Consider the following 13,144-nt stretch of genomic DNA (forward strand, 5'->3'; position numbering starts at 1 on the left):
TAAGCAGCTGAAGAGAGAGAGACAGGAAATGTTGGGAGAAGAGAGTTGGGGACATGCATCGAAGGGCAGAGGTCAGATTTAAACCCACGGACTACAGCCTCTGTAAATGGGACTCGTGACATAACCACGAAGCTATCTATCTCCCCCAGACAACTCTTTGTGTTTCTTTTTTTTTTGTAAAATGGCGTTTGTCTTTTTTATAATGCTGAACAATATCACCATTAAAAAGGGAGATATAAACTTTTTAAATGATATGTTTATCTATATCAAAGTTCTTGTTTTATGGTTTTATTGTCTTTCCTTTGCCCGACCTCTCTGGTGGGTCTCCTACTCATGACCAGGTAGATGCCATTAAAAGTCTTGAACCTCTTTTGCAGGTGGCTTTTGTCCCTTCTCATATCTCTGACCAGATGTGGCTTCTTGTCCAAAACAGTGGGACATCTGACCTTCCTGTTCAGGATGTAAAATAACAATGGATGACTCTTCTTGTGTGAACACTCTGTTCTGTACACATGATTCAAAATAAACTTCAATGAAATGAAATGAAATTCTTGTTGTATATCTGCAATATTTGTCTTCAAAAAATGTCCCTCGAGGTGTATGGCTTATGTTCTAATACAGTCTTTCTTCGCACCAGGGGGTGAGATTAGCCAAAGAGGTGTCTTGCAGCTTGATGCTCAGACCAGACCGGTAAATCCCTCTGATTGAAGTGAACAGAACTGGGACAGACTGGCCAGAGTACGGCTCAGACAATGCAGCATCTTCTCCCCTTCAATAACCTCGAGAGGGATAAGAAATAAGGCCTTGTAAAATAGTTTTAGGTCAAATTGTATTTACACGTTCTTTCAAAATGACTCCTTGATTCTTCAACATAAGCTTCTTTCACAGTGGCTATGAATGAGACGTATGAATGAGTTGAGGTCTCGGATCATCCGACTGCAGTAGCCGACGAGGAGCTCCATTACGAGACGGAAAATGTCAACATTGAGTGAAGGTGACTGAGTTCAGTGAGCTGTAACCAGATCAAAGTAGAGAATACGAATTTCAGGAACAAAGGAATTACTTTGAAACATGATTTTTGGATTCCAGAGTGAAAGAATAGTTATGTCACAGTGTTAATGGATTACTGGAGATGAGAATGAGTTCAATCTTCACATTTGGAACTGTTCATGACGGCTGAATTATTGGGTCACATTAGGCGGCCCTTGAAGCCAATTAGCCACAGAAGCTCAACATACAAGGTTTGTATGTCCTCGTAGATGTAGAGCACAATGACCCATCTTAATTAGGCTGCCCTCTGTGACCCTTGTGAAGGCACAGCAGAGACGACATATACCAAAACCAGACTGTCAATAAAAGCCTTATATCATAGAGGCTTGTTATCAACGGTAGTGTAGTCAGAAGAAAGCTTCAGTTATCAGGGAAAAGCATGACTTGTAAACTGCATGCAGAAGTCTTTGATTTAAATCAACAAGGTCTGATCCAGGAGCTGTCAAAAGCGGAAAAGATCAAAGACACGGCCGGAGCATCCGAAAATGTATTTCTAAGATCTACATGCGTGTCCACATCAGCGTTTGGGGTTTCATTAAAGGTTAGTTCATTACTGAATCACGGACAAACCATTCAGCAGGCTTTGTCCTTTCCCATGCTTTCTCTCCACGTGATGAATAAACAAGTCACACGGTTGTTTCTTGGATTTCAGAATGTTTACATGTGTGCGTCATAGGTTCGGCATCTAGATCAGCTCTATAAGGTCTACAATGCCTTTCAGCAGCAGCAGCGGCATGGGGACTTACTCGTGACGTTCACAGCTGTATCCTGGTAGGAACGATCATGCCGTACATGGAGGATTTTATTTAGACATTTTCAGAGAGTGTCAGAAATGTCTCTAATGCCTTAGATAAGATTTAGCATATTGCAACAATCTGACACTATTATTTTTACACACACCTCCGACACCCCCAAACTTCATCTTGGTTTTTCTTTCAAATTGTTGCTCGCAGCAAAAGGTAATGATAAGGGTTGCAGTGCAAAACTATCGTTTAGGGGCAGCAAAGAAGAAATGTTTTCAGATCATTTATCACATGATGATGGCAAACGACGAAAGGATGAGGATGTGGTACGGTATGGATGTGGTATCAGCTGAGAGTGTAATGTCAAATAAAGCTGGAAAAGTGTCAATGCTCTGTGTTAATACTGCTTGTCTTGTTTGTCCGTAACACAGATGCACATATGATATTTGATTTATAATGATGGCTCAAATATAGAGGAGAGAGTTCTTCTGTTTGAAGTGATAAAAAAAAAAACATATTTGAAACTACTGCTTGAAAATGATACATTTTTTGCTAATTGATTTTATCCTGGATTAATCAGTTGATTGTTTTTTGCACTTATTATAGTTCTGCAGACAACAGAAAAAGAGAGTGGCTTTCTCTTATCAAGTGTGTGATAGCCACATATCGTTTTTTTGGTGTGATTCGTATTGCTGAATGTGAGCAACAGTGCTAACTGGAAGCAGAAGTAAATAGGAGCGGTTATGTGTGTTTCAGGTGAGCCTTCAACACATGACACATTCATTGTTCCTCTGTTGTGTGTTACGGCTCGGGCTGTATATTATGTTTGCACACTGATGCAGAACTGCTTGTCATACATGTATGTAGGTGGTGTTGATGAGGAGTTTAAGCAACACAAACTCCCTTATAGGGACTCCCTATGTAGGGAGTTTCTGTTGCTCATGCCTACTGGTTTATGTAGTTACTGTTAACGACTCTCTTTGATTCGTCTGTTTGTATAACTGGTGCCAACTTAAATGGACAACACTGCAGCACCAGAACAAAGCCAGGCGCCCCTGGTAATGCACTGAATTGTCCCGCTAAATGAATCCGATCTGATCTGGATTCAGTTCCCAAAAACAGGAAGTCCCCTTCACTGGTCCTTGTGTTGTGTAATCTGTCCATGTCACGAGTGACAGAGGCCAGGACCACCTGAGACAAGAAGCATGTGCATCAGCCACATGCAGCTGTCACTGCATAAGTCTTGTGTACGCAGCCTGACAGACAAAGACATCTCATTGTCCCTAATAAAGTGACTTAAAGCTTAGAGAACAGTGGTGTTGTCCATTTAAAGTAATGAAGTCTCTTACACACATGCATGCTCACTCTTCATGATTCGGCTTGCAGAGGCCCCTGAAGCTTTTCCTACTGATTGTTGTGATCTTAGTAAAAGGCTCACAGCGCTAAAGGGCGAGAAAACACGCAGATTATAAGTGCTACGTGCACGAGAACCCAGAGGTGCTTACAGTGCAGAGAGCTGGATTTTAAAAAAGGGGGGCAGGTTTGGATCACTGTACAATGAAGGCAGGTGGGCTACACTTAAATCCTCTTAAACCCTGACCTCTTCTTAGTCTCAAGGTGTCAACAAACAAGGAGAATTAACAGCTTGCAGAGCACAAACACAGTTTGCATCTAAACGGAGTAGGTTCAATCTCAATATGATGACACATTTTTAATATTTGGCTTGAATTGGTAAGACCTGCCTTTCACAATAAAATACAATAAAAATGTGTGTCCTACTTTTAACACTTTTATGACAAATATTTATTGAGGTAGAGTTGATTCTGTTATTTCATTCTTTAAGACATTGTGATTGATCTCACTACACAAACGCTGGCTTAGGCCTTTGGGTAAAATAAGAGACACCCCATGCTCTCCCAACTGACGCAGCAGGGCTGCTCTTCTTTCATTTGCTCCTGTGGGTGAGATTATGGCCCCCACCTATTTCCGCCTGTTGTTAAATAGCAAGGCGCTCTGCCTGTCGGGGTAGACAGTCCATTATACAAAGCAGGAGTCTAGCTAGATAACCTACCTGTAAGAATAACATAAAAGGGCATAAACAGCTGCATGTTAACATGTACTCAAACAAAAACGAGGGACCACGTAGAGGAAGATCTTTTGACTCCATGAACATTGGCTTTGAAGAAAAGCTGCTAAACAATGAGGTAAGAACTTCTGTGACAAATTAATAGTTGATGTTTTTTTCTGGTGTTTTTATAACAAAGACTTCAGAAAAGCTATGAAACCAACAAGGTGGAGTCCTTTTCTTGTTTGTGATATTTGAAGATATGTGACAGTGTGGCTGGATAGATCGGTCCTGGTCGTCTTAATGAATAAGCATACACCTTGTCGTCAGCGCAGATTAATTTAAGCCTTATTGTTGCAGTAAATTACGTCAAAGAGTTAAGAGGGTTAAAGAGGAATGGGCTAACTTAAAATTGCATGCCATGTACTTATTATTGCTCAATCTGCGCATCGATTGATGATTTCCACGGTAGGAGAAAGATTAGATAAAAAATAAACCCACCATGGATCTGTATTTTCCCATTTGAGCACATGCAAACGACACTACGGTCCTGTGACGATCAACTAACCATTTTCTAAAGTTAATATATTTAAAACTCATTAAGTCTTTTTTTTATTTTTTATTTGCAATTTACTGTTTTGTGTTAGATTTTTTTTGCGGAGTTACGTTTAACCTTTTTTTTTTCTTTCAAGGTCCACAATTTCGCGACACAAGGGGATATAAACCCCAAACTTTAATTGTTTTTAAAAAATCGTTTTTAAAAAGTCAAAGTGTTTACTTTTTTAGCTTCACGTACGATGTGATTGTGTCTCCGACTCCTTCAGCTGAAACTTCTTTCAATCTCTACTCGAGGCTCTTTGTTCAATTTATCTGACAAAAAAACTGATGTAGGCCTAAACCACAATCTCTCAAATTCGTCTTTTTGATACAACAGACTAAGTGTAGCCTGTATCCTTGCAGAGTTTGCATGTGAGCATCTGTCAGTAAGATCATTTAGAAACTCGATTAAACGCTGCCTAGTGTCTTTTAAGACACGCGAGGAGCTAATAATAGGCTTCCCGGCTTTCGAAATGAGATTGTAGTAAGGCGATTCTTTGTGACAGAGACAAGTTCATCTTCGTTAAACCGAGACGCAAAGAGTTGACCCTGGGAAGCGTCCTGATCCACTCATGCTGCCAGGGATGTTACCGACAAGGCTCCACCGAAATCTGTTGTGCCGCGCTGCCTGCACAATACTCGATGGGCGACATGTGGTAGGCAGCCGAGGGGCTGAATGTGACCGATCACTGTGTTGCCTTTTATCCCCTTTTCTAAAAAAATCTCTTCTATGCATTGAACATTGGTTTTCTAGAGCTTTAGATGTATATGGCGGGAATGAAAAAGTAGCTCAACCGTGTCTGTAAAACTAAAATGAACAAGAAATCGCTGCAGTCAATCGTCACAGATTGGTTTTTAGGGTGCTGTTGGCTCGTAAAGTTTTCGGCCTGAAACCAAACCAAAGGATTACGTGAATGTTCCTGTTGTTTGTGCAGCGCGCGCGTGAGAGCGCTGTCCAGGGTGCTGAATGGAAGAGGCTTTATCGTCCTCTACACGTCTAATGCTCCTGCGCTCATATTGCTTCTCTTCTCAAAATGACTTTCAAGAAATGACCCATGTTTGCTTTACAGGATTATTTAGCTTCAGATGCAGCATTGGTAGAAATTTCTCTGTCAAATATTTTCTGATTGTGTCTGCTTGTTTTTGTTCATTATGAGAAGTTCACCGGGTTTTAAAAAAGCTCTAGGAGTGATTAGAAGTTGTGCTTTTACTTCATATATTTCACTGCCTCCATGGTTCAATCATGAAGGAAATGCATTTTTTGGCGAGTTAGGTCTTCAAACCAGGCTTATACAAATGTGCAGCGTTATAATTGAGTGAGATAAAGGTGTTGAAGGGTGACAAGACTGGGTAGCTCAGGGCTACTCGGTGCTACTCGGTTAACTATTACTCGTTGTGTTTTATTTCTTTGATTATTTTTCTGTTTATTAGTTCTTTATTTTCTGCTTTACAGTCAACAGTAGTGTCTGGACATTTGTCTGGGTAAAATATTCACAGGTTAAACTTGAAAAAGTTTAGCAAAGTAAAAAATCTCCTCACATGACCATAATCCGTCGGTCAATGGCAAAGCTGTTCCTCAACTAAAAATCCAACTTTTTTTTATCCCATGTTTTTTTATTACTGCTTCCAGATAAACAAATCAACCTTCACAAAAATTGAAGAAAACTCAGAAAAGAAGAATACATCCGAGAAAGAGAGAGCAACAATCATCTTTTCCCTCAAGAATGAAGTGGGAGGGCTAGTGAAGGCACTCAAACTCTTCCAAGTAAGGACAGAGTTATTTCACTTCTTGTTAATGGATTCATTTTTATCTGGATATTTATACCGACACTTCGCCTATTCTTTTTGGCTCTGATAATAAAAACTATTGTGGGCAATTTAGCGATGGTTCTTTATGCTTTTTGCAGGAAAATCACGTCAACCTCGTGCACATAGAGTCCAGGAAATCCAAGAGACGCAACTCTGAGTTTGAAATATTTGTGGACTGCGACAGCGACCACGAACAACTGAATGAAATCATCCAGCTGCTTCGGAAGCATGTGAACGTGGTTGATATGGAGCCTCCAGATAACTCGTGTCTACAAGACAAAGGTAAATAATCCTGCAAATTATGTATTTAAAGCATGTCACTTAAAGCTAATTATATTATTAGAAAAAATAAAAATAATTTCATCTTCTCTTCGCAGATATGTATAACGTGCCCTGGTTCCCAAAGAAGATTTCAGACTTGGACAAGTGTGCAAACCGTGTCCTCATGTACGGCTCTGAGCTGGATGCAGATCATCCAGTATGTGTAGCCTTAAATGAGACCTCTGTTTGGCTAAATCAGGAGAGTGGACTCTACATTTACTCGAATTACACTGAAACCTTCTGTCTTGCTTTCCTCAGGGTTTCAAGGACAATGTTTACCGGAAAAGGCGGAAGTACTTTGCTGACATTGCCATGTCATACAAACAGTGAGTTTTTACTTTAGTTGGTTATTTTTGATTAAGTTTTGCTGAGATAATAAAATAATATTTATTTATTTTTTGTTACAGTGGGGATCCCATTCCTCAAATTGTGTTCACAGAGGAGGAAGTGAAGACTTGGGGAGTTGTTTACAGGGAGCTCAACAAGCTGTACCCCACCCACGCCTGCCGGGAATACTTGAAGAACCTGCCTCTGCTGTCCAAATACTGTGAATTTAGAGAGGACAACATTCCTCAGCTGGAGGACGTCTCACGCTTTCTCAGAGGTAGGTTTTTCATTTTAACTAAATATTTTTGTTTTTCTTCAAATATAAACGTGAACATGTAACCTGTTGTACTCATCTTTGTTTCAAATCTTCTCAGAGCGCACTGGATTTACCATCAGGCCTGTGGCAGGTTATCTGTCCCCCCGTGACTTCCTTGCTGGTTTGGCCTTCCGTGTTTTCCACTGTACTCAGTATGTACGGCACAGCTCCGACCCCTTATACACCCCAGAGCCGTGAGTGATACACACCAGCATATTCACAAATAGGCATTATGAGTGTTTGCACTGAGCTATTGGTCCTAAAATTCTTTAATCCTTCGTTGTCAAGGGACACATGCCATGAACTTCTGGGTCACGTCCCACTTCTAGCTGAACCCAGCTTTGCTCAGTTCTCGCAGGAGATCGGGCTCGCTTCACTCGGGGCCTCAGATGACTCAGTTCAGAAACTAGCCACGGTGAGTGACAATTATACAGGCACATTTGATCAGATCAATTTCAATAAAGATGTTTTCAGTGCACAAATAATGAATGTTTCTTCTTCCTTTGTTACAGTGTTATTTCTTTACGGTGGAGTTTGGCCTATGCAAACAAGAAGGGCAGCTGCGAGCATACGGAGCAGGACTGCTGTCCTCGATCAGTGAGCTTAAGGTAAACAATTCAACAAAGGCGTGTACAGAGGACACAGTCTCAATCCTCACGTTCAATCAAGTAAATGTACCAGCTCATCTTTAATATATTGAACATTGCTTTAACAGCAATATATTATGAACATGCTGGCAAATCAATGAAATAAATGATTTTAGAATACCAAAATTCTCAACCAATCAAGTCATTTTCAAGCTCCTGTGAGGAGTTTTCAGTGACTTACGAAGCTGACTGAAATTGAAACTGATGTCTCGAAACAAACAAGCAAACAATTATCAGGATTAAGACCTTTTATTCTAACGTAGTTATGTAAACAACCGACAGGCTACTCTGTTCAGAGCCAACCTACATTTTCAGGTGCTGGCTTGTTGCAGGAACATTTCATTTAAAAATGATGATATAATCCGCCGTACAATGAAAAGGACTTTACTTTCACTTTACCTTGAGGAAACAACACGTTTCGGCTAACCTGGGGAAGCCACGGGCGAATGTTGTTTGCTCACAATAATGTAACAGGAAAGTCATTTTCTTAGTGTGTAGCTGAATATTTTTTTTACAATTTTTTCAAAGTTATTCAGACGTTTTAAACTGTTACCACCAAACAGTCGTCAGACGAGGAGATTCGCAAAACGTAAACTGTGAATTTCATTGTTTACATTATCTGTGTTAAAGATTCCCAGTAAATAATAGGTTTGACCATTAAACGAAAGCAGAGTGATTCTTCTAGTCCAAAAAAACCATTTACACATGCACAGGACAAGATTAGTGAAGAGATAAAGGTACCACTTTGTCACCAGGGGGCGCCAAAATGAACACAAACTAAAAGTTCCTCACAGCAGCTTTAAGATTGTTTGCATTAAATGAATAGACCCACATGTGTGCCAGTGTTACATACGATGGCTGCAACATATGATCTTGTGTTTCTCTCTGACAGCATGCACTTTCTGGCAATGCAAGGATAATGCCTTTTGACCCCAAAGTTACATCCAAACAAGAATGCATCATCACAACTTTTCAGGAGGTCTACTTTGTGTCAGACAGCTTTGAGGAAGCCAAAGTCAAGATGAGGTGAGCATGGATACTTGGTAAACTTATTCAATTAAAATAAATAAGAATATAGATTAAGATTAATATATTATTATTATTATTTATTTTTTTTATAATTCTGGTAAATATCTCCAAAACGTTGTGTTTTCTTCAGGGAGTTTGCCAAGACAATCAAGCGTCCGTTCACAGTCAGATACAACCCGTACACCCAGAGTGTGGATGTGCTTAAAGACACTCCAAGCATCAACAGCGTCGTGGAGGAGCTTCGACATGAGCTGGACATAGTCGGTGACGCCCTCATGCGGCTGAACAAGCAGCAGGGTGTCTGACTGCCCATACACAAGTTTGTCAACGCTTCTCATTCACCCCAAGGCACCGCTGTATAGATACTGCCTGTTTATCGCCCTTTGTCAGTTCAATGAATGTGCACTGCTTTTGGTTGAACGCTCTGTTTTTTCCACTGCATGGTATTTGTTTTGTGATATGAGGGCACATTAGGTATGTTTAGATGATGAAATCAGTAAACCGCACAAACCCAAAGAGCTGCTCAATCTGACTCACTGTTGAGCTTCAGTTGTACTTATCTCTATTGGTTTCTGTATGGCAAACAATCGATGTCCTCACTTTAATGTCCTCTAAAATCCTTTCCAGCTGTAACAAGCACATATGTTGTTTCATCATTGTATTGTTAACTCTGCTGTTGTATATTATCACGTGATTTTTTTGTATTTCATTTTATTATTCTTCACACGTAATCTTCCTCACTTCAGTGACATGTACAATCTGTATCTTGTTTTTATTCCTTTGGTGTATGTATCACATTCTTTTTTGTGTGCTGTTGAGGGAAATATACAAATGAAAAGGAGTGTTACAAGAATGTTTTGACGGCTGACTATGACAGATATGGCCCATGTACCTGAAACTATGTTATTTTAAAGTAATGATTCTGATTATCTACATCTAATTGTAGTACTTCTGATATCAAAACATTATTTTTCTACTGTAAAGAAATATAGACATCATGTGTAGTCTATGTCTCAAACTATTAAACAAATAAAATGTGTTTGTCAACAGGCATTTTACAGTGTTACCTTGCGACTGTTTGATGGCTTCTTGATGATGGTGAATTCAGAAGACGATACTGATCATAATCACTTCAGCAAAGATCCCTGAAAGAGATGAATTATGATCATGTTGTGATAATAGTATGTATTCTCCCTTGCATGAAATTTAAAAAAAAAAAAAAAAGGTAAACAATCAGTTATAACTAGTATGAAGAAGTGCTAGCCTGTAGGCTAATTAAGACATTAATCAGACCATTATTAAAATGTGACTTCTTGAATATTGGATTGAAGGATGTTTTTAAGGGTTTGTGAAGTTTATTTGTGGGAAATAAAGGGTCCTTTTTGCTTTAATGACGGGTTTATGCTCAATAAGATATCTAAATAGATGTGGCCAGCCACACATAAAAAATACAGATAGCAGAGAAGTGATTGGAATGCATAGACAATAAATGTGAGTTGAAACGTAATGAAAAAAACTACATGCATGGCAACTAAATCGGACGTTTTTACGACAGTGTCGCAACTCCAGCTAGCGTACTCCATGGAAACGAGATTACGGAGCGAGTGTTGTTTACACTCTTGGGTAAGTTTAGTATTTCTAGGGCTCTAGTATTTGAATCGTATAGGTATGGCCGCTGAATTGAATGGTCTCGAAGACTCACCTTAGGCAGATTGACAGCAAGTTGACGATGACGTTGACGAAGCACTGTTGCTAACGTTAGCTTAAGTGTTAGAAGAAAAACAAACTCCTGCCGGTGTAAGTACCAGGTGTGCCCGGCATAACAACTTCACGGGCAGCAAACACAAACGGTCTTAATGATTTATTTAACAGTGAACGACTTACTCATCAGGGCCACGTTGGTTCTGGGTAATATTGGTGACTATTATATATATTTTTTAGGGAGCAAACAGCTACGGGCAGCTGGGACAGGGACATGTGGAGGACCAGTCAAGCCCGCGGCTCGCAGACTCCGCTCCTCTTAAAAACAAGGCTGTCCGGGCTGTGAGCGGCGGGGGAGGCCACTCCGTGCTTATCACCGGTAAGATGCTGATGGTAAAACTTTACATTTCCTCCAACATACAAGTGTCTGTCTGCCGAAGAAGACGGACACAGTAAACAGCTTTTCATAAGAGAGCATGTGGCGCCCCCTCGTGGCTGCATGATCTCATTGTTAATGATGGATGGATGGATGGATGCTTTATTGTCTCTCTTAGGAGAAATTTGTTTTGAATACAAGATAATTTACATTTAGCACAACCCAAAGAACACAATGTTCATGTAAAATACATTTTCTAACACGAGAATACATGCATCACTTAATTTAAACTTTTTGCACACACTCCTTCTATTGCACATATACCCATGTAACATCATTAATTCTATTGCACTGATTTTTATTGTACTCCTATTATTATATTGCATTTCCCTATACCATCATTTTTATTTAACAGTCCCTTTATGAATAAAACATTGACTTTATTCTGTTAAAACCATGTAAGACTCTAAGACATAAACAAATGCATGCAAGAAGCAAAAAACGTGCATTTCTGGAAGACAACCAAAATATACATATAAATAGACATTTACTTCAAACAGGTAAGACTCGATTTGTATTTCAAACTGTAGGAAATGGTAGAAGGAAAAAAGGATTAATCAGATGTGTAGTAAGTGTCAATGATGAAAACATTGATTTATTTTGCATGCTAACAATAGACTTCTTGTTTGCAAATGTTTGCTGTGCATTTTGCGGCGGACAGAGAATGCAGAGGTGTTTGTGTGCGGACAGAATCACAAGGGTCAGCTGGGACTTGGACCCTCTTCAGACATCCTCACTTTTCAGCTGTGCTGCGGCCTGAGCCAGAGGATCACAAAAGTAGCCTGTGGTTGGGATTTTACTCTACTCCTCACTGGTAAACACTCTTTAACTTATTGGTTATGCTTTTGAGTCGCTTCATTGACTGACTCAGTCCACACCTTATTCCATTTTTAGGCAGTATAGGAGGCCAATGCTGTTACCGGTGTCAGAACAACTTCACTTGCTATAAACATAGGGCCCTCATTGGATTAATCCTGCATCTAAAAGTGTTTTACGTTGACTGTAAACACAGCTGCTTCCTTGTGATTACAACTTTAAATGCAGCACATTAATGCAGCATTAAACTCACAAACCAGATGATGTTGGTTGTCCCAAATTCGGCAACAGCTGGAGGCCTCTTGTGCAGAATATGAATTCCTATGGGACCCACCCTCTTTTATTCTGTAATCTTGCTGTTTTTTTTATTGTGGTTGTTACACAGAACATGGTGTTGTGTTGTATGTGTTAATGAAGGAGGAAGGCTTGAACTCCCTTCCGACCATCTCAATGTTTCATGTCTTTAATATCTTTTAATTGTGTCACTTACAGATTGTGGCCAAGTGCTTGCATGTGGTTCCAATGCGTTTGGACAACTGGGCGTCGGAGAGACAGTCAAACATTCTTCAGAACCTCTGGTTGTTGAGGTGTAGTTTACCTACTCAAATAAACACAAGAGAGCCTCTTTAATGAATGACTCCGTCCTGACTGGTTAAAGCTGCCACAATCCCACTTCAGCCCGCTTTCTTTGAAGCAGCAACAACTGTTCTGTGTTTTCTCAGAGTCTGAAGGAGTCAGTGGTGAGTGTGGCAGCTGGACTCAGACATTCACTGGCTGCTTCTGGTGAGTATACAACACAAGCTGCATGTTTTCATTCAGCTCTCAATCCATTGATAATCATTTTCTGTTCTGCCTTTAGACTCAGGCTGTGTATATCAGTGGGGACGTGGTCTTTGCAGTCACGCTAAGAGAGCTCTGAGTCCACATCCTGTCCCTTCACACCTTAATTCCACGGTGCCCTCTGTAGTACCAGGTAAGTGTAACTCACACTGACTAGATACAGAACAGAAAGTTTTGAGGACATACATGATGGTGATAAGATGTGTGTTCCTGTGTTGCAGGTCTGGATCAGAAGACACACGTGGTGTCAGCAGGGTCAGTGCATTGTGTGTGCCTCACAGGTATGACACTGGTATATATGACAATCATGATGCTGCGTTCGTGTTGAATTGACTTCATTTAAGTTAAATAGAAGAATGTTATCAGCACAGGCGAAGTAGCAGACCCACTTAATTGAGCGGCAGGTAAAAGAAAACCTTGATTTTGCCTGAATTATTTTGTAGGTTC

The 13,144-nt window shown here is 40.1% G+C and overlaps 2 protein-coding genes and 1 long non-coding RNA gene across 3 annotated transcripts in view; 2 read left to right on the forward strand and 1 right to left on the reverse strand.

Annotated features, from left to right (window-relative positions):
• Positions 1 to 10,875, reverse strand: LOC306824980. Its single transcript, XR_013779202.1, has 3 exons — positions 10,789 to 10,875; positions 9,972 to 10,049; positions 1 to 450 (listed from the first exon to the last, which is right to left on the reverse strand). It is a non-coding gene; the product is annotated as an uncharacterized lncRNA (long non-coding RNA).
• Positions 3,672 to 9,957, forward strand: tph1a (tryptophan hydroxylase 1 (tryptophan 5-monooxygenase) a). The gene is made up of 11 exons (XM_079345424.1): positions 3,672 to 3,997; positions 6,086 to 6,220; positions 6,363 to 6,546; positions 6,642 to 6,742; positions 6,844 to 6,911; positions 6,993 to 7,189; positions 7,287 to 7,422; positions 7,517 to 7,643; positions 7,741 to 7,836; positions 8,768 to 8,901; positions 9,035 to 9,957. The coding sequence occupies exons 1-11, from the start codon at positions 3,908 to 3,910 to the stop codon at positions 9,207 to 9,209; spliced, it is 1,443 nt and encodes a 480-aa protein (XP_079201550.1). The 5' UTR covers positions 3,672 to 3,907; the 3' UTR covers positions 9,210 to 9,957.
• sergef (secretion regulating guanine nucleotide exchange factor) overlaps positions 10,441 to 13,144 on the forward strand; it is a 9,066-nt gene continuing 6,362 nt past the window's right edge. The window contains exons 1-7 of the mRNA XM_079345425.1: positions 10,441 to 10,527; positions 10,846 to 10,984; positions 11,703 to 11,855; positions 12,350 to 12,444; positions 12,580 to 12,640; positions 12,717 to 12,830; positions 12,919 to 12,978. Coding sequence (XP_079201551.1) covers positions 10,486 to 10,527; positions 10,846 to 10,984; positions 11,703 to 11,855; positions 12,350 to 12,444; positions 12,580 to 12,640; positions 12,717 to 12,830; positions 12,919 to 12,978 — 664 coding nt within the window. The 5' untranslated portion in view covers positions 10,441 to 10,485. The remainder of the gene's footprint in view (positions 10,528 to 10,845; positions 10,985 to 11,702; positions 11,856 to 12,349; positions 12,445 to 12,579; positions 12,641 to 12,716; positions 12,831 to 12,918; positions 12,979 to 13,144) is intronic.

Source organism: Symphodus melops, assembly GCF_947650265.1.
Source record: "Symphodus melops genome assembly, chromosome: 6".
Taxonomy (NCBI): Eukaryota; Metazoa; Chordata; class Actinopteri; order Labriformes; family Labridae; genus Symphodus; species Symphodus melops.